This window comes from Centruroides vittatus, unplaced genomic scaffold, assembly GCF_030686945.1.
Source record: "Centruroides vittatus isolate TY-2023 unplaced genomic scaffold, ASM3068694v2 contig_457, whole genome shotgun sequence".
Taxonomy (NCBI): Eukaryota; Metazoa; Arthropoda; class Arachnida; order Scorpiones; family Buthidae; genus Centruroides; species Centruroides vittatus.
In genome coordinates this window covers 297,945-322,376 of record NW_027122253.1, presented here as the reverse complement: position 1 = coordinate 322,376, position 24,432 = coordinate 297,945, and the positions used below count along the sequence as shown (strand labels likewise).

At 29.9% G+C, this 24,432-nt stretch overlaps 2 protein-coding genes across 2 annotated transcripts; both read right to left on the bottom strand.

Annotated features, from left to right (window-relative positions):
* Positions 1-1,808: 1,808 nt before the first annotated feature.
* LOC136977372 (A.superbus venom factor 2-like) lies at positions 1,809-16,036 on the bottom strand (the record flags this gene model as incomplete). Its single annotated transcript, XM_067272831.1, has 19 exons — positions 1,809-1,922; positions 2,638-2,752; positions 2,874-2,948; positions 5,573-5,660; positions 6,565-6,637; positions 6,793-6,880; positions 6,959-7,069; positions 8,000-8,161; positions 9,352-9,518; positions 9,627-9,801; positions 9,870-9,944; positions 10,023-10,179; positions 10,914-10,989; positions 11,064-11,252; positions 11,405-11,506; positions 12,352-12,454; positions 13,291-13,500; positions 14,094-14,322; positions 15,948-16,036. Coding segments are annotated over 19 exons (2,328 nt in total), but the record flags the coding sequence as incomplete, so codon positions are not given.
* Positions 16,037-17,265: 1,229 nt separating this feature from the next.
* LOC136977371 (complement C5-like) lies at positions 17,266-23,829 on the bottom strand. Its single transcript, XM_067272830.1, has 15 exons — positions 23,825-23,829; positions 23,487-23,576; positions 23,151-23,314; positions 22,142-22,351; positions 21,956-22,026; positions 20,707-20,850; positions 20,596-20,638; positions 20,222-20,306; positions 20,058-20,157; positions 18,975-19,211; positions 18,728-18,904; positions 18,356-18,478; positions 18,188-18,256; positions 17,555-17,749; positions 17,266-17,289 (listed from the first exon to the last, which is right to left on the bottom strand). Exons 1-15 carry the CDS (start codon positions 23,827-23,829, stop codon positions 17,266-17,268), a joined length of 1,737 nt encoding a protein of 578 aa, XP_067128931.1.
* Positions 23,830-24,432: the final 603 nt, after the last annotated feature.

Here is a 24,432-nt window from a genome sequence, read left to right as displayed (position 1 = left end):
GTTTAATGAATTGTTTAATGCTATATTTATTGTATGCAAGAATTTATGCACATTTAATAACTTTTGTCACTGTTGGCACTTCATGTGAGAAGTTCACATAAATTTACAAGTTAGAAATAATTTTTATAAATTTTTACAAATAAAATAACACCATATAATTAAATAAATTTTATAATTATTTATAAAATTTTTATTATATTTCAATAAAATGTAATTGAGAGATGCTAAAATTAAAGAATTTGTCTTCCTGTCTCTCTTCTTTATTCATGACAAAGTAAAAATCAATTACGTGTAATAAATAGTAACGACATACTTTTTCTCTGATGCATCATTGTACACCGCTTGAGATGTTCCTAAGTTGTAATTTCATATATTGTTATATTTACAACGATACTTGTTTTAACTTATAAGGAAATTGTCCGTTTAGTAAAAACCATATAGTCTTTAATATGTAAAATATATTAGACTTAAATGCGTTAATTATACTTTGTTATTACATATACATAAAAACAAAACTAACGTATATTGTTCCGAACATAGCTATGTAAATGTCAAGTTTACAGTATAAAACTGTGGTTTCAGTGTACAATTTTAGAATGAATTTACGCACATTTGTTTCCTTCTCTACAACCCTTCCGATAAATCAATAATTCTGGAAAATATAGAATAAAATCAGCTGAACATCTGCAAAGTATTAAAAATTGACCAATGTGAGGATGAGCAGAAACCTGTGGTAATAATTTCAAATAATATTTTTATAAACAAGTATTTTATATAGAAGAAACCAACAAACATGGCCGATGAAAACGTTTTAGAAACGTCTTTATGATTCCTTTCTCGTAAATTGTTCTTTTATAATACAATTTTTTACAAATATTACTACAGTAATTAGGGGAACTCCCATGTCTCTCTTTTACCTATTCCATCTGTCCTAGAACCTTCTTATTCAGACCGAAAGTTGATTATTTAGGCTCACTTGAGTTATCAGAAAACTGTATAGTTTATCATGTAATTATTTAAATTACTGCATTTTTCAATAATAAATATAAAGTCAAGTAAACAGTTAAACATGACACCCTATATAAATTACTAATTTAAACTTTGTAAGAAATTAATGTGTGATAATTAGTATGTATTAACGCATTTTTATGTATGTTAACGTACCCAAGTGTCATGTACAAACTATCAATGATTAGAATAAGTTTTTGTATAAGAGTTTCTTTCACTCACTCTAAACATTACAAAAAATGTCTCTTCTCTTTACCAGCATGCTGTAAATTTGTGCAGTTTAAAGCTTGTAGATATTCCTCGGTTATATGCAACATGCCGGTAACTCGGAGTTTCGGCATGGTGGCCAATTTCTAAAAATATGGCTCGAGTAATCTGCCTTCGAATTTAGATAGTCTGGTGCATTCTAAAGTGAACAACATAGTACATACAAGTCATAATATACAAGGATGTATATAACTCGAGTACATAAACTCTTAAAATATCTTGTGCTGGTAATTACAGAGATAAGAAAAGAAATAATACATGTTGAACTGTTACTTTCTATTTCTTATTTTTGAATATAAGAAATATTTAAAAGAATATTTTATGAGGTTCGCAATATGTAAAAGTTGTAAATTTTGTGTAGCGGATGAAACTGAACAATGTGACATGTGTGCGATCTGCCAAATAGGGGGAATTTTGCGGGAGTCTGGCCACTACTTAGGTTTTAACAAATTGACAAAAAACAATAAAGAAATTCATATATATTTAATTTATTTAATTGTCTACAGATGACATTAATCTGTTTAAACAACTGATAAAATATTCTTTAAGTGATACGAAGGGCTTGATTTCCTAGTATATGTTATTACCACAGGGATATTTTCATTATTTGCAAATATCTGGACTGAAGAATGCAATACACTTTTCGTCTGCAAAATACATCGAATATAAATTAGTATATAATACTTAAATTATAAACGTAATAAATTAAAACTTATGGAAAGTGGAGAAAAAAAGAGGTGTAAAACTTCCAACAGCAATGGATTGAACAGATGGAATAAAACAACAAAACAAAACACAACACATAGGAAAGGGTTGTGCAGGAAAGGGTTGCGATAATATAGTAGTAAATTACACGCTTGTAATATTATTTTAATAAATTGATTACAATTACTATGTAATTAGTTTAATGTAAAGATTATCATTTTATGAAAAACTGTTTAAAACTGCACATGCAAATTGGAATTCCTTCATTGATACTAAAATCAATTTTCATGTGTACATTGAAATTTCAAATTGCAGCTTCATTTCAAACATTTCATTTCAATTCACTTTTAGTAACAGGTAGATGTGGGACTTTTGGTAAGCTATCGAAATAATCAATAAGCCTGCATAATTTATATATGGTTTCTAATCAAGGCCAAAATTCTTACTGGTGTGGAATACATAAAAATTCTTTGATTTGGATCTCTTATGACTGCAGAAATACTACCTATGTGGCCTACAATATGAAATTTCTGCACATGCTTTATAACTAATTTACCTATTTTTTAAATGCGTACTCAATAAGACATTTTTATTGAAAAATCTTTTAAGATTTGCTGAAAAAAAACAGTTAATGGATGGGAATAGGAAGACACTTACTATAATCACCATATTTATAATAGTCGTATACTTGGACGACACCGGACTGCACGTTCCCAACGATATAATCTCTTATCACACGGAATTCAATGCAAACAGTAGATTTAGGATGAAACTGTAAGATTGTACTTTTCAGTTAATATTTTTACATAGAATTATAATGCTAAAAAGGTGTAATTGTATCAACATATAATTTTGTAGTAAAATAGTTTATCACTGCATAAATGCATACATACATAACTTAAATAGAATATTATATTTCTGTCTTCTACTTCGTAAAAATCAACAGGATTTGTTCTATCATATAGTATCTGAAAATAAGTAACATACACACCATTACTAGATAAAATTTAATATTAAATGTTTAAATTTTAACTTTTCTTACAGTAATAATATAATTGTTAATTCTTTAGTAGCTAGAGATTGTCGTATACGATTAATGTAATTTGTATTATTTGGCATAAAGCCTATACATGTTGCTGCATTAGAAATTTTAGACAATGATCTAGAATATAGCACATCATGTACATAGTTTAATGCAGTGCACAATATTCTCTTAATTTTCATCTTTATATTTAACTCTAGGTTTTATTCTATATTTTATAATGTAATAAAAAGTTTCAATTCGCTATAAATTACCTTAACATACACTAATTGACTTCTGGCTTTTGTTAAATTTTACGGAGGTGTGAGTTTTCAAGTTCGAGATAGAGAGGTCCTGTTCTCTCTTTTAAAAGTATATACCCGGCTGCATCGTAACTGTGAATGATAATACATTGCTAATTGTTTTATGACGTTGTTTACAAATTCTCCCTTCTTGATTGGAAGTTTGTCAATTGATAAAGTAATTGTTTTATTGTAAAAAAATTTTATTGCTTTTATATTTTAAACTATTTTTCTCAGTTCCATTTCTTCTCTAACAGCTTGCAATCTATTTGCGCTATTTCAAAATTCAGATGCTTAATTTTAAAAATACACATCGCTCGATATTTTATAGAAAATACCAAACTTCGTAGTTGACTGTTTAAACAAGAACTTTTTTTATATGAGAAATGAAACAATTGGATTAAATAAGCATAGATCACTAAAAATTAGGCATAATGTTATGAATATGGCAATATCATAAAATAACAGAATAATTGTTTGGGTTACAATAAATTATGTTATAACACTGCTATGTGTTTTTCTCTTCATTGCCTTTACTCCAATGAAGCCTGGATTGAGCCATGAACAAAAGAACTTCATCTCTTTCTATTTTTCCACCGCCCTTCTGCAAACACTGTTACATCGATAGTCATTTTCCTTAGATCTTCAGCTATCTTCACCATTCACTTCTAGGACTACTCTTTTTTATCTCCTTCTCCAATATCAAGTTTGGTATTTTATTGTCTTCTATTCTCTTGGTATGTCCAAACTATCTTAATCTAATATCTTATATTTTTTCCCCAAATTTTTCATTCCTGCTCTATCCTTATTTCTTCATTCCTTATCCTGTGCCTCAGCATGCTCTGGATGAATTTCATTTTTGTTACCTAGGTTCTTGTGCGTTTTTCTGTGATATAGTTCATAATGCCACTCTGCAACAAAGTATAATTGATAAAGGACATCCTTAGATTTGAGATGCACGTCCGTTATTTAGATCAAAGTTCTCATACTTAGGTTAAAGCCATCAATTTGCTGTTTTATTCTATTAATTTCTTTGTTTAACTTGTAAGTTTTCATTTTTTGATATTTCTATTACTAAATATCTAAAGCTGTCAACATCCTCTGATAATTTTTTATTTAGTTCGATTTTTTCTTTCCCTTCAAAGTTCTTGACATCACCAATGTCTTGCTTATCTCGTGACTTATCGCCATTCCCCATTTCTCTAGCTACTTGTCTCCATATCTAATCGATGTTGTATTTCTGTGTTTGCACTCAATGCTATGTTATCTGCAAATAGGCAATCCTTCGAACTCTTTCCATGAAACCATTTCTGACATTCTTATGGGTTTCATCCATAAGCTATTACGAACAGAAGTGGTTACAAAACACTTTTTTTAAAGTCCTGTCATTAGTTAGATCCGCTCTGTTTCCTGAAATCCTGTTTTGACAAAACTTGCGCTTATGGTACGCATTGCTTATACAAAATTTTAATTTTTGCCAACATGCTCTTACTCTCTAGAACCTTCCACAGCATCTGTCTGGGACTCTATCAAATGCTGTCTCAATATATATAAAAGTCACACCAAGTTTGTAGTATTCCCAACACTTTCATCAGTATTCTCGCAGAGAATATTGTATCTCTGGTAGCCCGGTTTCCTCTAAACCCATGTTGTTGTTCTTCTACTTGTTGTTTCACCACTATTTTTATCCTGGCAACAATGAAGTTTCACAACTATTTTTATCTTGGCAACACTCAAAGATCATAGCAACAATGTGATCACTCTGTAATTTTCATATTTTTTTCTGTCGCCTTTCTTAAATATTGGGACCATAATAACGTTTTTCCATTCAGACAGTACTCTGTTATCTATTCATGCTGTCTTCATAACTCTTGTAAACCAATATATTACCAGATGATCGAAGCACTGATCCATTGTGACTTCGCCAATTTCCGCAGCTCTGCCAATCTATATTTTCTTTAAGGCGGTCTTTACTTTTGTGTATGTTATATCAGCCCATTTTGTCTATCTCTTCGTTCTGTTTTCGGGTATATTAGTGCCAACTTTTGTTTTTCTTCCTTGTACTTCTTTCTGGTCTCCCGATACTTTGGTTTTTTTTACCTTCGTTGTTCCCTTCGTTTCACTCTGTGTATTTTTCTTTTTCTTTACTGTCTCCTTAGCAGACATGGATTAAACGAACGTTTTTATATTAGGTTTGATTATGATACAAAAAGAGCCAATATATAATATATTATTTCACTAATCGTAAATCAAAGTCTAAGTTGCTTACCCTTTCTAAATCTTCTTGAACTGGTTTAAATCCACTAAATATTGCAGCATCAATAATCGTCATATTGGAGATAATATCGTGAAAGTATCTGCAGGAAGTATAATGTTTTAGGTTTAGTTATATTTATTACAAAATTCTCAATATTTAAAAGCTGAAATGCCGATATACGTATGTGCTTAATAATCATAATTTAATGTTTGTTTCTACTATTTTCTGTGGCTCTATAGCACGTGTATTATGTCACCGAATTTCCTGATATACAAAGAGAATTTCCTAAAAAACTTCACTTCAAAAGTTCTCTAATAGAGAAAATTACAGGGAGATAATTCTATACAATCTAAATTATATACAAATCCCTGTTGTGTTTTAACTGAGTTAGGTACGTGTTAAATATTTATATTGTTGCATCGCTTGAAACATTACATAAAATAATATTAAGTTTATTTATCATCACTGTAATAATATTTGATTTATCTATCATTTTGTAGGTCAGTAACTATTCTTAAATAGTGTATTTGATTGCAACAGGTTTTCTTGCAATCAAACACACTACCTATGAATGGATCTGAGCAGTTAAATTTACTAAATTTTGTAAGGATCAGACTTTGACTGTTATGATGTTTCTATTGTGATATCATTACTGTAATTGTAAGAGATAGAATTAATCTCTATGTTTACAGGTATATTTTATTTACTTTTTTTCTATCTGGTGAAATGAGTTGTATCTTTTAGACCGCCATATTTATTCTATTAGCACATTTGTCAACAAACTTTACTCTGTGTATTCTCCATATACAGTGAAAATAATGAATTTGCACATAGGCTACTTGAAATAGGCCAAACCTCAGAAAATTATTTTCACGTGTATATATACATAGATATATTCATATTTACTGTACACACATATATATGTCAATATAAATTTCATAATTATATATATTGTATAAGTACTCGGTTATATAAAATAAAATGCACAGTTTTTCTATACTTACGTTGTACAAATTTTAATTTTAAGAGTAAATTTTCCGTGAAAATTTCTTTTCAAGCAATCACGTCTGGATACCTCTGAAAGTTGTTTATATTATAATCATTGCTAAGACATAGAAAGCTAAGAAAAATAAACTTATATATAGATAATTCTGGGCTACAAAAAGTGATGTAAATTCTTACAATAAAAGTAACTATTTTTACAGTAACTGTAATAATAGTTTGTTTATTACCTGTTTTATTATCTTTTTTGTAATGAGTAATAGTTGTGTTCATTGTGAAAGCTTCCTTTACTTCAGAAACATCTACTGTAGTCTGGAACTGATAAGAGTAAATAGCAATATTTAACCGAAATTTACCTTTTACGTACAATTCAAATATGTTTATTAAAAAACTTACTTTACAGGGTTGCTTCTCCATATCTTCTCTATTATATCTGATTTTCATTGATAAAAATCCAACTCCCTTTCCAGTCGCGTTGACATACAAATATCCACCTAATTTATTGAACTGTACAATGAAAGTATAAAAATTTTTTATCATAAAACGAATTCGTATAAAATATCAGGAGCTGTTCATAATTACGTATGCCCCTGTTGCGACTCTCTCCCTATTTTTAAGGAGAAAAATCGCAAAAAGTACAATATTGTACAGGAATGAAAGGAACGAATTCAAAATTTATTCTAAAACTCTATACGTAATTAATAGTCAGCCCCATATTATATAGAAAAATAGTCAAAGATATGAAATTAGATAAGATGATCTAATTTTATAAACCTGAAGAATACAGATTTAAATAATGCTCCAGTGATCATAGAATAAAGACGTCACGTCTTTGAAACTCACGGCTTCGTAATATATTTACGTTTTCTTTGGCATACAGTTTGGTCACACGGACTCAAAATTTTTTTTATGATCGGGGCCAAGTAGGGGCCTAAGGGTAAAACTACAGAACGCTGATAATTTTCGGCCAATGTGCTGACCATACGAAGTTTTCACAGTTTTTCGTACTTATGTCATACTTAAATAGGGGCCAATTTCTGCAAAAAAGTTTTGTAATGTGGCACTTTCCCTAGGAAGATTGTTCATTTGTTGTATTGAACTATTGATCAATTGGTAAATTCTACAGTTCGTAAGATCAGAAAAAGTGGAGAATTATTAAATACAGTGCAGTTTATGAAGAATAATATTAAATTTTTAATAACATATCGTTTTCTCGAATTGTTAAACACGAGATCGTGTTATTAACTCAATCACTTTGCTTTTAACTCCACCTTTATTTAGTTGATCAACTAAATAAAGGTGGAGTTAAAAGCAAAGTGATTGAGTTAATAACACGATCTCGTGTTTAACAATTCGAATAAGCAATCTAGCACAACACGGTTTCTCTACGACTGAACATATCGATTTATTAAAATTAATAAGAAACTTTTTCCTTACCTCTATTTGTTGAAGGATAAAGGCATTGTCATTGTTGATTTGTAGTGTTCTTACCATGCTTCTGTTATGACTCGTTGAAATACTTAATGTTAGATTCATATCTAGGCGTTTGGCTGATATTATTAAATATTCCGATAGTGCTTGTAATGCAATCACTGTAGCCTGAAAATGAACATGAATTAAATGGCACGTTACACGAAATGATGATATACCATACATTAAAAAAGGTAATGTTATCTTTTTATATTTACTCGAGTTTTCCTAGTTTGTTACATGTGGTATTTAATTAGAAAACTTCGAATAATTGAAAGTTTTAAAAATTTTTATTAAATTTCGTTTATTGTAATCAGTTTTTGGTTATTGTAATCATTGGATTTAGGTAAAATGTTATTTGTACGCTCTCATTTCTCGCTATTAGTTTTAATACTGCTTGTAATTGTTATTACTAAACTAGTGCTTTTACTAAGTACTAAACATTTAGATCATTTTATAAAAGTCGAGCTAAAAAATTTTGGCTCTACTTTTCTTCCTTTTTCACCCATGCCTTATTACGAGTCGTGTTATCCTCACCTTCACTATAATCTCAGGTAATTGTGTTTTATCGTGTAAACCTTTGTACGCGTATCCTGAATATTTCAATAAAATCTGTAAATCTGTAACTAATAATTTTTTCCAATAAATCTGTTATAATAGGATTGAAAAGGAGCATTATGCCCGAAATGAATATCCTTTCCTATCAATAAATCGACGTTTTTCCACAAAAATCCTCTTATGTAATTTGTTTTCAAGTGTAATCTTATGCTAAGAAAATACATATAGTAGAGAGAACAGCAAACAACGAAGATTTACATCATTGCTTTTTCAGAATTCTCTACTTTAAATTCCAGGCAATGGTTGTTTCAATTATATGGTAACATTGTTTCATACTAAAAACTTTGAGCCATCTGTAAGAGTTGTGAAGTAACTTTGTTTCTCGCCCGGATGATAAGCGAGGGCTCGTGTTTGATACTGGGTGAAGAACGTCACAAAGTTTTCATAGATGGTCTCTGTTGCATATGCAATATCTTACAACACCGAACAGTCCATTTTGTTTGGGTAACCGAATTTACGCTGAGTTTGACATAAAAATTCTATTTAGTGTCATCAGCTATTGTACCGTTTTGCACATTTTCAGACGTTGCAAATTTTTTTAATAACTGTTTAACTGCTTTAAAAGACACAATAAACTGATTATCTCATAAAACTGTGTACATCTTACTTCTATTTTACGACAGTAATATGGAGTTTACTTTTCTTAACACCATTGTACTCTACTTAAACCTTTAAAGTTTTAATAAAGTATTAATAAATACCTGACTAGACGGGAAGTATCCTCCATCAAGTCGTTGTATATTCAACCAATTAACAATTGACCGAGCGTTTGACAGATTTTTTAATTGCAGTTGGGTTAGAAGAGCATATGCAGTAATTTCTATTGATTCAGTTTTAGAAGATCTATTCCAAAATCTTCGATTCAGGTCTAAGTAGCGTAAGTTAAAACGAGTTTTAATTCATTACGTCTCTATTTAAGTACATTGCTTTTTGATTTATTTTTGAATAATTATAGAATTATCAATGTAATAATTACCTTTATCATAAGTTGACATTTCTAAAAGCAATTTGTTCGCTTCCAGTTTTTTCTCACTGTTTGTTGCAGCAAATGCATAAGCAGTTAAGGCCATAACATATGGATCATCAATGGTTTCATTTTCATACTGCATTTCCAGAAATGATTTGGCTTTCAGTTGGACATCGGTTATATTCTAGGAATTATATTTATATAAATTATTTATATTTTTTATGTTTGAATGAACTACATTACGGTACTCACTACTGAACTACAATTACATTCTTGCAGTACGGATAGAACAAATGCAGTCATGGGGATTTTTCCCTCGCTTCCGTACTATAGAAAAAATTTATATTATAGCGAAATAAATCATTCAATAAATCAGCAATTTGTATAAATATTATTAAAATCTACCATTATATCACTTCTTATAACGGGATAATTATCCTCGAACGAACCATCAGAGTTTTGTTTATGAGTTATCCATTTCATTCCTTTGCAGATGACATTTTTATCTATATAAATTAGTTTGCTGGCTTGACAGAATATTTTCGTAACAAACGACGTTAACCTACGAAAAATGACATTTGTGTGATAATTAATGCACAATTCAATATATTTCATTAATTTTTTAATACAATTTTCAGTCTTTCATTAATCTGACTTTATGCCTGAAACAGTGCCATTACAATTTCCGGTTATATTTACCTGTGGTAGTCAAAATGGCGGCTCGTCTCTGATTCCAGCATACAGAAGAAAGGAAACAGTGGGGACACACGTTCTCACCTAACCTAACCTATTTTAATAAATTACCATAATTATTACCAACCAAATTATTAGAATAGGTTAGGTTAGGTGAGAACGTGTGTCCCCACTGTTTCCTTTCTTCTGTATGCTGGAATCAGAGACGAGCCGTCATTTTGACTACCAAAGGTAAATCTAACCCAATTTCCATAGTTTTTTCATGTGTATATTGTTCTGATAAATAATTTAATTAATTATACTAATAAAGCCACACCAGGAAAATTTGCAAAAAGATGTATTCTGATCATGCATCTATTTGTCTCAGACACTTGAAAAAATTCTAGAATACTTTACGTTATTGTAGAGCAAACTCGCACTTATATACTGGTGTGTCTGGTGAGAAAACGAAAAAACGTATCTTATCTATTATAACTTATATTTCATTTTAAAAAATAATTAACTTTTACTAAAAATAGTGTATTTTTACTTTTACGAATATTTTCTTAATATATACGAAAATTGAAAAGGAATATTACATTACAAGTTCAAAAATTAAATTACCAAATACTTGAAGGTTTGCGTGGCCAGAGAGAGAATGAACCATCTTCATTTCTAAAAGTTAATGCTCTTCTATATCCTGTAATAGGTGAAGTTATATTCAATAAAATTAATCTGTTCATTTATTATAATTGTAAATAATAATAATCATACCTTCACCCACATAGTCATATAACTTTTCTTCTGTTTCCAAATCAATTTTCTTCTTACTTTTTAAGAAATTTAAAGTGTATAGAGTTGGACCTAAGTAAGTCATTGTTTGCTCGCAACAGCCAGTGGGCATTCTAATTAAGTCTTTTGGATCGTGTACTACTGTTTGTACTGTTGGTCCATATTCAGTACCTGAAATTAATCAAATTATATTTATTACCATTCTGGATTACTGAGTGTTTCATTGAAATCTTTTTCTACATTTTATGCAAAATGCAGAAAACAGTAAATTTCAAAATTATTTTCCTTAATAACTATACAAATATGAAGATGCCTGATCTCACCAATTACAGATAAAATGACCATCTCGGTTCCAGGAATATAATTTCTTCTTGGATGAAGATAAAATATCATCTGTTGTCGCTGCGCCGATGCAATTATCGTATCTATTTTATATAATTGATTAAATAATGTAACAGTAACTCTACAAATAAATATATAATTATCAAAGCATTTAGTATATAAATATCTTATTGTTATTTGTGGATTACGTTAAGCCTCTAGTAATGGCCATTTCTAGGTTACGACCTTTTTTCGGTAACGATTCTTTATGAAATGCGAATAAATAATCTTCAATCAAGGGTAATCTGCGAATAACGTTTGTTTACTTTCCACGGATTAATGTGTATATAACAAGAGAAAGTACTGATTGTGTAAATCTTACCTATAAGTGTTTTCCAAATGTATTCGGATCCCTCCAAAACTAAAATGTCAAATAACAGAGAGAAATTCTGTGCATGTGTGTATTTGTGTTTGTTCGTTTATTCATTCTGTCGTTAGTTTCTTTGTTTTAATATATTTCAAGATGGGGTAATGATTAATTAATAAACAACATTTGGCATAGCAACTTCTGATTAAGGGGAATTTTTACTATTAAATTTCAGTATTTAATGGTAAAAGAAGTAGAGAGATAAGACATTGATGTATTACATCTCGAATGGGATCGGATTTAATGCAGAATTTATTCATTATTGAAATTTTCACCTTTTATAAAACTCATCTGTACCCTCAAAATTAGGCGTTTGTTATTTTGTAATAATTAAATATATAAAAAGTTTGAAATAAAATTTCTAACAGATGGCGCCACTTACAATATTTTTCCGGTAAAGTTATGCAACTCGTTGTTAGATTTTGTTTTTTATTCCCGTAAGTGGAAATATTCTTTAAACAAACAGTAAATAATTGGATTTAATTTCTTCTAAAATAAAATATAATTGTTTGTAATACACACCTCTTAAAACATCGGAAACAACGTGTATTCCTCTTTTCCTTCTCTGTCGGTTTGTTGGATCTATAGTGTTGACAAAATCCAATTCTTCAGTTACACCTTCGGGCTGAATATATTTAATAAAATATGTTATTTATGCATTGGCTGATTATGTAAACATGTTAAATATGTTGTATATATTAAAAAGTTTTCGTAAATAATACGATTAGCATCAATAATTCTAAAAATTACACTATTAGTTTCTTGTGAGTTATATTAGTTCAACCATCATAATATATTTTTTTGTAGTTCTCATATCTTTCGGTTTTTTCATTATTAATTTTTTCATTAAAGGTGTTTTTGATTAGCAGAAAAACCATGTATATTTTGCTTCCTACAGTATTTTGTCTTATGGTAATACTCTGGTAGCTAATTTACACTTTTTCATTCTATTTATATGCACACCGTTATGAAAATTATAGATAGAGGGATTTTTTTCCTCTTATGAGTTTTCAGCTCACACATAGATGGATAGCAGCCGATTCCTCTTAAGTGCAATCAGATATAGTATATGCAGAATATCAAGTTCGAACACTTAATTTTTCATATACAGTTCCACCGCAGTTATTTATAGGCAAATGTAACTGCACTGGCGATGTAGAATACAAGACAAATAACAACAGGAAATATAACAGCTCAAATTAGACATTTGGGCATACTTATAAATTAAGAGCATGGTATTACATGATACAATTGTGTATTACTCATATGTATAATTTTTATCTATACTGATTATGTACTTGTACTTTAAATTAGAGTAAAAATATTTAGAATTACACTGAACATCGAACTACAGACATTCGAACTGTCGAGACTGTACTGTATATATTTATTATGAAATTTGAAGAAAGTGTTTGGTGTTTTATGCGATGTGTTTGAAAGTTCAAAAAAAAGAAGACTTACCACTACGTGTAATTTTTTTTCAACCACATCTACAGGCCCGGCGGTAATGGCCACAGCACGAATGACATAATCTTTAGCCACTAATGGAACAATAGTAAAATTCACACTTCCTATAGTGCTAGATAGGAGCGTCATCTTTTTTCGTTCGCTTTTCTCTCCTTCACTTGCTCCAGTAATTAGATCCTTGACACCATATATATAGACAAGCAACTAAAATAGTACGATACAACATATATAGTTGATATAATATAAAAAATAAACCTGAAATTAATAGAATAAACTTGGCATGTTTTATTAAAAAATCTATCTATAAGTTGTATAAATTTACTGGTAAAACGAAAAAAGTAATACAACTCGTTGCTAAATATTAATGTTTAAGAAACAAAACATAATAGTATGACGTTAAAACTGTGTGCAACGCAATCTGTTATATGTTATTAAAAATAACTTTTATATTATAAACTGATCTGACGAATAAGGAGGGTCGTTAAGCACCATAACAGGATGTTTGGCAAGAAACTGCCTAATAGAAGAAGAAAGAGGCGTTGTCGTGTTCTCTATATAAAATCAGTTTTAAAACTTAAGTGACAGACTGCATAACAGCCGCGAAAATCATAAGATATCAAATTTGACTTTCTAAAATGAAAAATAAATGATTATTTGAGATATGTTTACTCGAATCTTGTCTAGGTAAAAACGTTAATTGTTATCCCACCAGAGATTAAATGGACAAAACTACTAATTGTTGAAATTTTCTTACATTTAAATTACTAAATAAAGAAAGATTTGTTAATTGTACTTACTTCCATTCGGTATTTTAAATAGTTAAATACAGTTACTTGAAGATCCAATTGTTCGTTGCGTACAATAGAATATGGAATATTCAAATGAAGAAAAAAGTCTCTAGCTGATAAGTATTTTGTGACATCAGAAACACAAATTCCCCACTGAGGTGATACACTAACAGCTTGTACCTTCCATATTGTGATGCTACCTGGTAATTTTGGATGAAAAGTTGTTCTTCCATTATTCCTACAGAAAAATCATTTATTAGCAAACACAATCTTAATTATGAAATGAAGCACATTGAATAGTGAAAGGACTTTAGTAGAAGTGAATCACAGATAGTTGTATTTTTATGGAAATAAAGCTAAATGATTTAAGCACTAAATTGAACATCTCAATCAATATTAATTATATATTTGTGTTGTTCTTTATTTTTTCACACTCAATGTTTGAAAGTAATGCGAGTTTGAGACTGAAAATATTTAGTTACTCATAGATGTTTCTCATTAGTTACCAAACAGTTTAACCACTGAACACTGGTAATGGGGGCGTGCTTCATCAATAGGCTGTCAACGTCGAGTATTCCAGAAGTTCTTCACGTTTCTAACCTCTAACTGCAGTCAAACTTCCCACAGATCCTGTGAAATAACCACCATGGCAGAGAGCCAAGTGTTGCATTGTATTATTTAAACAATGAATGCAGTTCATAAGTATTAAAGGAAACTGTATGCAATATCTACAATACGCTAGTAGTCGTTGGCAATAGTAAATGTTTTCAGGGTGCTCAGAAAAGTTACAATGTGCCTTAAAAATACTTTGCGTTTTTAGGTACTTGGTTCTACTCGAGATAGTGCTTTACGAATGTGGCACTCTATCGAAATTTTAGTCATTTCTATTGTTCACCTTTTGAAAATTAACTAGTAATAAGTGAATTTTAATCACCTAATGCTTAACATTAGCAAGTGAGTTGAGAATTTCTGAAAGCATGTGTCGTTCAGAGTAGTAGTAACTTAGATAAAAAAAAATCAAGCTTCCTGTACTGATGTATTAAGAACAGAATTTCAATGTTGTTTCAATATCTCGTACAAATTTTGTCGTAAACATTATTGTAGATGCAGCTGTGATAACTTACTTCTGATACATTCGTATCAACAATTTAGATAATAATTTCACTTAATGTTCTCTGCTTATCACTTTATGGAATGTCATATCCATAAACAATTTTATCTTAACGTACAAACTCAACACAAATTACTCTTTTATATAATATTGCTGAACTGCTAATAGTTGATGCCATTTAATTAATAGATATTTAAATATATAGAAGTCTAAAGAAATGTCACTGTAATTATTAATTGTCACTTTTTTACTCGATTTTACGATAAGTATTTACTTGTTAACATTTCGTTGTGTTTAATTTCACTACCATTTAATTCCAATTTTATTTTACGAAGTATGAAGTGGCATAAAACTCACTTAACGCATACATATAATATTATTTTTAGAATGGGTAAAACCTTTTTGGAAAAAACACATTACCGTTTTGGTTAGATTTACCTTTGGTAGTCAAAATGGCGGCTCGTCTTTTATTTCAGCATACAGAAGAAAGGAAACAGTGAAGACGTGCGTTAAAACGTGCGTCCTCACTGTTTCCTTTCTTCTGTATGCTGAAATAAGAGACAAGCCGCCATTTTGACTACCAAAGGTAAATCTAACCACTGTTATTAAACTTAACTGTCAAACATATCTTGGTTAATTGAATTTTGAGACATTCTATGTTTACTTCACTTTACATTAGTGTTTCTTACTTTGTAATTTATCAAATTCTCTGCAATGTTTATTAAATAATCGAAATAAATAAAATCAAATACCCAATTTCATAATCTTCGAATATCCAAGTGTCTCTGAAATCACTTCGAACTGGGATTTCATGTTCCCGACTTTCATCAATATTATCAAATGTAAAAATATCGTCTACATCGAACTTAAGTATATGGAGGTTTGTAATTCCTGTAAAATTTTAAAGCTTTATATTGAATTTTTAAATTTACTCTAACTAATGTAAAGTCAATTTGAAAAAAAAATTACCTATATCTTCATTGTACGTATTTTCTACTTCAAAATTTCCAAAAAGAACTAAACCAGAATTGGAAAGAGTGTCTAGAGAATTTACTCCTTCTGCTACTTCAGCACCATAATCAGACGTAGCTATTTGTTTAAATATCTGTAGAATTAGTAATAAAAATTAAAATTTTATTTATTGTTTACATTATTCAATTATTAAACTGTCAGTACAAAAGCTTTAGTGTTACTTACTTTTTTTTTGGTAAGTCTATCTTCATTCTTCAGTGAATACACTGCATTATCCACACCAATTAGTCCTACTTTAGTCATCGGTTCTCCTGTTAGTTCAATTTCATCATTGGTACTTGGCTGACCACGTCTGTATTTGTATGTTATTATGACCTGAGAATACAAAAATTTAAACACATTACGAATTAAGTAAAATATTTACTGCTCTGGCAAATAATCCGAACCATAAAATAATGAAAATCAACAAAAATATTCTTCGTATATTTTCTTATGACGTATATCGAAAAAGTGTACAAAAATACAAGTAAGTATTATACTTGTTATGATTGGTTATGATCAACAGTTGCCAGTAGATAAAAACAGTGCTGGTTGCGAGTTTGCATATGACGTATGGGCTGGTCACGTAGACTTTCCCGTGTTTTGTTCGTGTTTTTTTTTTTTTGCGTAGATGGAGTCAATTGCCCAAATAAAGTGTTCGCAAAAGGCATAGCCTTTGCCACATCACCCTCATACTAGTTTAAAAAATTAAATATTTAAAAATTTCTATAGCATCGAAATTTACTTGAATTGATACAATACAGTATATTGTATTATTATTTACGTGTGTTTAATATACGTAAATAACTTTTTCCATTTTAAATTTCTTAAATGCATACAAAATTAATGGTGTAAAAGATTATCAGGATTATTTACAATGAAGGTTGTGTTTCATCCAATGCATTCAGTGCAATCGCATTTAAATTCCACTTTCTCATAGGAAATTTAAACAGATTCTTATCCTTTTTCCACAAAAATACACGGCTAGAGATGGAATTCATGTGATAAGGTTATGGAACTCAAAGGTATCTACCATCTGTCGATGTCGTTAGGTTACGTTTAAGTTGCATGATAAGATAACGTCTGTAAAAGAATTTATCGTTAAAACACTTGCTCCTGTTTAGGTGTTTGATACGTAAGGATTCCAAAACACTTCACTCAGTCACTGTCGGCAACTTAAAAATAACATAGAAGTCACTTTTTAATTTCTCATTAATACAACAAAATAAAAAGAAAAAAATTACTACGTTTCTTACTGTAGAATGTTAAACAATAATACATATATTTCGTATCCAGTAAAACAATTATATATTTTGAATTTGTAGTAAGCATAAATTTAAAATTTTACCTTAGATTTTCTGTTGCAGTCTGCTTCTACTTCAAGTCTCACCGAATCAACAAATAGTTTTCTATTGAATAGAGAAAATACTACAACTCTTACAACTGGTGCCATTTCGCTCGTAACGATAAAATCCAATTGTTTTTGGTACAATTTTCCTGTCTGTATAGGTCTCATAAGTTGAATTCTTCCACGTGCCATAACCTGTTAATCAATATGAAACAACATTTTAATGAACAGTGAATTCATTACAGTTACGATTTTTATATGCATTGTAAAAACTAATAATGAAAAAAGTACAAGCAATTAAGGTATCAGAAAACCGTTCTGGATGATCTGTCATCGAATCTGGAAATGCAACGAATAATTCATGGGTGTTAGTTCTAGATATTTTATACCCCATCTTTTATCACCTGATTGCCTCCATTATGAGCCTGGTAGAATTTATGATAAGTATGGTAAAACAGGCTCATAGTGAAGAATTAACACTTAAATAGGAACCGGGTTACTAAGGAAAGTACTTTCAGTGTGGGCATCACACTTGTCACTTCATTTCTCTGTCCATGTGTTTCTCTGCCTCATCCCACCAATCTTAAAAGACAATCAGGAAAGATTTCAAAAAATTCAATTGTTTGTACTTACTACGTAAAATATATTTTCGAATTGATCAGGTGGATTAGTAAAAACGGTTTCAGCAAAATTCTCGCCAATCTGTATAGAAGGTATTTAATACGTAAAAAATTACGTTTTGCATTTTGAATGGTCTATTTATTTAACAAATATTTTAAATGTTAAGGAATTCTTACATACTTTTAGTTTCCTCGTTGACTGTGTTCTGGATATCGATATAAAATTATAAGAAGCAAATTTATATATTTGTCGTATTGCAAAAGCTTGTTCTACATTTTCGTATCTGTTGTCACTTGTTCTTACCTGATAAAGTTGCAAAAATAAAATAACCGTGAACAAAAGCATGCGAGGGGTGTTCCAATAGTGTTATTGGCAACATCCCTACACACGTTTCAATTATAAGATTAGATGTTAAGGTTAACATTACAAAATATACATATTAATGAAACATTTCAAGAATATAAATTTACAAAAATCACTAAATAGAATCATTTGTAGTTTTCTCTGTTAAATAAAGTTTAAAAAATTACATTAAATAGGAAATCGGCTTACATCAATATTCATATAGTTAATATCTGTAGGTGGAATGACGTGGAAAACGACACGACCATCTTCATCAGTTACATGTTTTGTCTCTGATAGAATTAATTCCCTGTTATTTGAATCTGTAACATTAACTAAAACAGGAATATCCTCTGCTGGTTTGCCATTTAAGTGAAAGATATCGGCCTGAAATATATAATTTTAAATGACTTTGGTAAACATATATTTCATGATTACACAGTACTTTTGTACATACCACTATTTCATATGAATATCCTGGTTTGTAATAGGACTGCATATACTTAAGAGATATACGATATGGAGGTATTGCCAATATAATACGATCTTCTTCTGCTTTTTCTGTTATTCCTGTTGCTGTATCAGTAACGGAAACATTTATGGATAATTCGCTGTTAAGTGGAAAATTTTTAAGTTGTGCTTCTTTTAAAAGTTCTGCAGCAGTTACTGAAATCCTTGTTGTTTCATAATCATGCTGAAAACACAAAGCTAATTCATTTCTTTACTTTCTTATCTTTTTAAAATCTATATAAGTAATATATATATTATATTTGTATCACACGTTCTGTGCTGTACGCACATAGAATGCCGTTTTTCAAGCATTTTGTTCAATCATCCAGGATCAAAACTGGAGAGGCGGAATGGCAAGAAATAGACTACCACCTCCAAAAATTCTTGGATTTCTCGACCTCTTGGATTCGATCCCAAAGTGTTTTAACTGTCATATATGTTATAAACACGTTTATTTTTATTTATCCATTACCAAGTTAAACTTGTTAGTTTGTCAGTAGAACACTTATAGTATTAGACTGTAAAATAATTCTTACTCTACCATATCAACAAGGAATGTTGATCTGAAATAGCAAGATTAAATTCTCTATTTGCTAAAAAATCAAACGAGTAAATTATTCTATTAAAATTACTCTAGTAGTATAGTTATTATCCCATATAGTTATTATCCCATCTCCATTGTGGACTGGTTTACTGATGATGGAAAGTAAAATATTAAAGTTAAAAGTATAGCATAAAACAATAAAATTACTAATTACAGAATAAGAAACAACACAATAATCCACGGTTAAATTTACCTTTGATAGTCAAAATGGCGGCTTGTCTCTGATTCTAGCATACAGAAAAAAGGAAACAGTGGGAACACACGTTCTAACCTAACCTATTCTAACAATTTTTTTGCTAATAATTATGATAATTTATTAGAATAGGTTAGGTTAGAACATGCATCCCCACTGTTTCCTTGTATGCTGCAATTAGAGACGAGCCGCCATTTTGATTACCAAAGGTGAATCTAACCTAATTCACTTACTTCAGCAGTTTTAACTCCTGCCTGAATTATCACGTTATCTTGAGTTACGATGTTTAATTTGCATTCTATATTTCCATGAACACCCGATCCATGCTTATAGCTGTAAATCATGCACATCTTACTTTTTAATATTATTAGTTTATATTAATATTAATACTACTTACCTTGCTTCTACATCAATATTAATATTTCCATCTTTAGACAAAATCGCACTTGACACTCGAACCTTCAGAGCAAACACTGGCAATGCTAAAATTGTAAAACAACATATAATGTATATTTCTAAAACATGAAAAAATTACCTAAAATCTAGTTAGCCGAATACTTTCAATACAAATAGTAGATAAGTATTGGTGAAATTATGCTAATTTTTAACTAAGGATTGCACCAAGTAGGTGTCACAAGTTTACTGATAATAAACAAAACATGGCAGAACTATCTTTATCTACACAGTTAATGGTAAGCTTGTAAGCGAGAAAGTTCAAAATTAACTGACTTTTGGGTAATTCTATATAAAGTAACTACTAATTTTTCTTACTGTATTCTTCAACGTGAAATGACACAGATGACTGCTTCTGAAACTATGTTTCATCCAGTTAAATACAATTCTGTAAAGTTTATTATACATGTTTATATAAAAAATAGTTACATGAACTCCGTACAAAGCTGTTACTTTCCATTTTCCTAACATGGGAAATGGAGGGAAGGTAAAATTCATTTTAGGAAATTGACCAGAGGATTGTTTCCATGGATCTGTGATAAGGGTTTCTTGGACAATAATTTCTTGAGGATTCTGAAATCAAACAGAACAAGTTTGAAATAAAATGAATTCTATTTGTTTTTATATATTTTATTTCATAATACACATTTCTTATCATGTAAATACACACATAACTGATTTTCAGTTATGTATGTATTTTGCAATGTTTCAGTAATTTCCTGCAGTTAAGTATATTTCATTTATACTCATGAGACGAAAATACTTTAAAATCTCTAACTAACTTTTTTCTAATTGGCACTTAAATTCGATATTATATTAAATGCTCAAAGGTAACTGTTGCTTTTTCACAAACGTTATAGGTTCGTGTCCCGTATACAGAAAAATAAGAACATTTTCATTGTATGCAATGTTTTAACTGAAAAATTTCAATTATTCTTCCGTAAATTGGAGTTGCTTATTACAGCCAGCCGCGTTTCAGATTTCTTATAATCTCGACTGAGAAAACTGTCTCTCTCTCAATCCTCGACAATCTGGGAGAGGTCCAACCTTGTGCTCCTGTTCCAGAAAGTTCCAGAACAATGCCACTTCCACAATCTGCTAGAGAGATATTCTAGAAAGTTCAAAAATATTTTATTTGGAGAAAATTGTGTAAAATTCCCCCCTTATTAGAAATATTGAAAGGTGTCTTTTAGTGTGGATGAAACAGTACTACTGCCACTACAGTCTTTGTAACAGCGAGAGCAAGAGCAGCATTTGAAGGCAGTTTACATAAATGTAAACTTGACTACTTTTGTGAATTCGGATAAATTTCGGATAAAATTTATCCTAAACGCTACTAGTTTTTTGGCCACTTTCTGTTTATTTAAATCATAATGTAAACATTTATCTGTATGTATGATTTTCTCATCATTATGCATGTAGCTTTAACTTCTGTATAATAGATGTGGGCTTATGCACCCGCAACGACAAGTAAGGTAAAAACTTCTGAAATTTTTTAAAGTAGTTGAGATTAAAATAGAGGAAAATTTCCTATAGAATGTCCTTTGTTGTAAACCACCTTCCTTACGTATTGCCCATCTGTTGCATTGCATTCTTCTATTTATCCCAGATAAATTTTTCTATTATATGTTGATACCTTATCTTATCTGTATTAATTAAATTTATTTTTCAATATTACCTTTATCTGTACTCGAACATTATAGTTTTCGGGCAACAGCTTCTCGTTCAATGGAATAATTCGAATTTGTACTATAAAGTATTTAATTAATTCATTTTTAAATTTGCTATTTAATAAAATAATGTTTAATTTAACAAATTTCCAACTCTACTCATATTTCAAAATTTAATATATTTGAAACATTACCTTTTTGTCGCGGATTATAAATAGGTTTGTCCGTTTGAAGAAAAATGTAGTCTCTACTATAGTCAACGGGTATTTTCTGTTCTGTGTGGAATTTTTCTCCTATTTTTGCTTCCACAATAACATGTAAGTATGCTGTACCAAATGTACTCAACTCGACGTAATTTAGAAGTTCTTCGGAAGGCAAATTAATGACTACAGCAACTGGAACTCCTGAGACGTAAACATTGTATCAATTTACTGTTACTAATGCAACATAAAATTTCATATAATAACACCTTATTTATTATATACTGACACGACAAAGTGACATCCAATCAACACTTGGCTGGTTTTTCATCTTCTTATTCAGTTAACTGAATAAAAAGATAAAAATACAGCCAAGTGTTGAAAGAAAGTCACTTCGTCGTGCCAGTATACCATAACACAAATTACAACACGGTTTCAATATAATCAACACCTATTTAATTAAGTAAAACAAATTTACATTTAATTACACTTATGGCTCTAATCTGCATCGCATAAAGGCCTTGTTATCTCTACAAAAGGAAAATTCGACCTATACCTTTTGTTAAAGGCCAACCCTTACGGTGTTACCCATATTGTTCTGTATTTTTTCGCTGCGTAGGAAATAACACCATTTTTCAGACCTATCGTAGGTTAGAAAGATCTCACAATAAGAAGTGGGTGCCAGACTTATCTAAATACACCACCCCGAAAACTTCTTAAGAATTTGACCATTACGAAATTTACACATTACTTGTCTCATTTATTAAATGTTCTCCTCTTAGGTTTATTATTAAATATACAACACCAAAAATTTTAATTAATTAAAGTGTTGCATAAGGTACAAGGTATATCAGTCTAAAATACACTTAGGTCACAGTGTGTGTTATGCAAGCTATCAATATATTAATACTTGTTAAAAACATTAAATGAAAAAGTGTATATAATAGTCTATATATAATTATAAAAACTTTTTAAAATAAATGTTTAAATATTTTATACGCACCATTTTGTAAAGCAACTGTATTGGATGTAATAATTTTTGTCTTTCCAGGATAGTCTTTTATCGTAAGGTCTAGTACTTCATTCTCAGGAACGTTATACGCTGCAATGTATAACGTTATGTTTGTGTCTAAAGCTAGTTTTTTCGGAGCCGCAATAAAAATTCTCCTAAAAATATTAGTTATTATTATCAGAAATGACCCTCGAAGCATTTCACATACAGTGAAATCTGCTAATATGACTACTGAGGGAAACAGTTGAAAGTGGTCACCTAACACAGTTAGTCACATTAGCTGGTTTAACTGTATTGTAAAATTATTTCGCTTTTCTAATATCTTACCCTTCGTATTCTCTGACAGTAGGCTTGTTCTGACTTTTTTGGCAGGTTAGCGCAATAGGAATAAAGAAGATTAAAAGCAGGGTCAAGTTTCTGAAACAAAATAAACATTTTAATCATTTAAATAATAACTTTGTGAAAAATATAAAAGAAGGTGATACGTAAAACACAGTTTATATTAATGATATGTAACGAGAGGTTAATAAGAGATGTATCAATGCTACTTATTGAAGACGTTTACTTAGATGGAAGTTGATACATGGACATGAATGTAGTTTGTTTTCATTATTAATAATAGTTGTATTTCTAATGATTTCGCTCAGAACGAATCAGGAACATACCTCATAATAGAAATCATCAAGTGACTCGCTAGGATTCGCTCCTGGGTTTCAGTTACAACTTATTAAGTCACCGTTTCGCATCCGACTAATACGTGTCTAACACAAATATAGGGATCGACCAAGTGTTGCTTTCCCTATCCAATTCATAAACTACTACAATTAATTATTATGCCTTTGTGTACTTTTTATCGTAATTTAAAATTTATTTTGTATACTAGTACTAGTATACAAAATAAATTTTAAAATACTACAATTAATCTTTATAATTAAAAATATTCTGCAGAATAATGTTAAGTGATCGCATTTGCTGGCTGTTATCTTACTGTCTGGATCATCACTTTTAAACCGAATTGCATACGTGGCATATTAATTAAATCTTATGGATTAAATGCTTAATAACAACTTCGTTAAAAGCGTTTATTTTTAAATGAATGTAATTTAAATACTTTACTTCAATAAAAACATTTATTTCATTTAGAATGAAAGTGAAACAATATACTGAATAACAATTACTTACATGAAATTCTTATACTTCTGCAGCTTCATCTCTTTCTGTAATAAAATATCTCCTCTGTAAAAATACAGTAATTTGTTGTTGACACTGCATT

Bases quoted from the DNA above. Each gene is read 5' to 3' on its own strand.
- LOC136977371 (XM_067272830.1), bottom strand. The intron at 22,352-23,150 runs GTGCGTATAAAA...TTTACGTCTCAG, and splicing joins TACAGTTGCTTTACAAAATG to GAGTTCCAGTTGCTGTAGTC. The intron at 17,290-17,554 runs GTAAAATTTTAA...ATTCTTTTACAG, and splicing joins ACTGCAACAGAAAATCTAAG to ACGTTATCTTATCATGCAAC.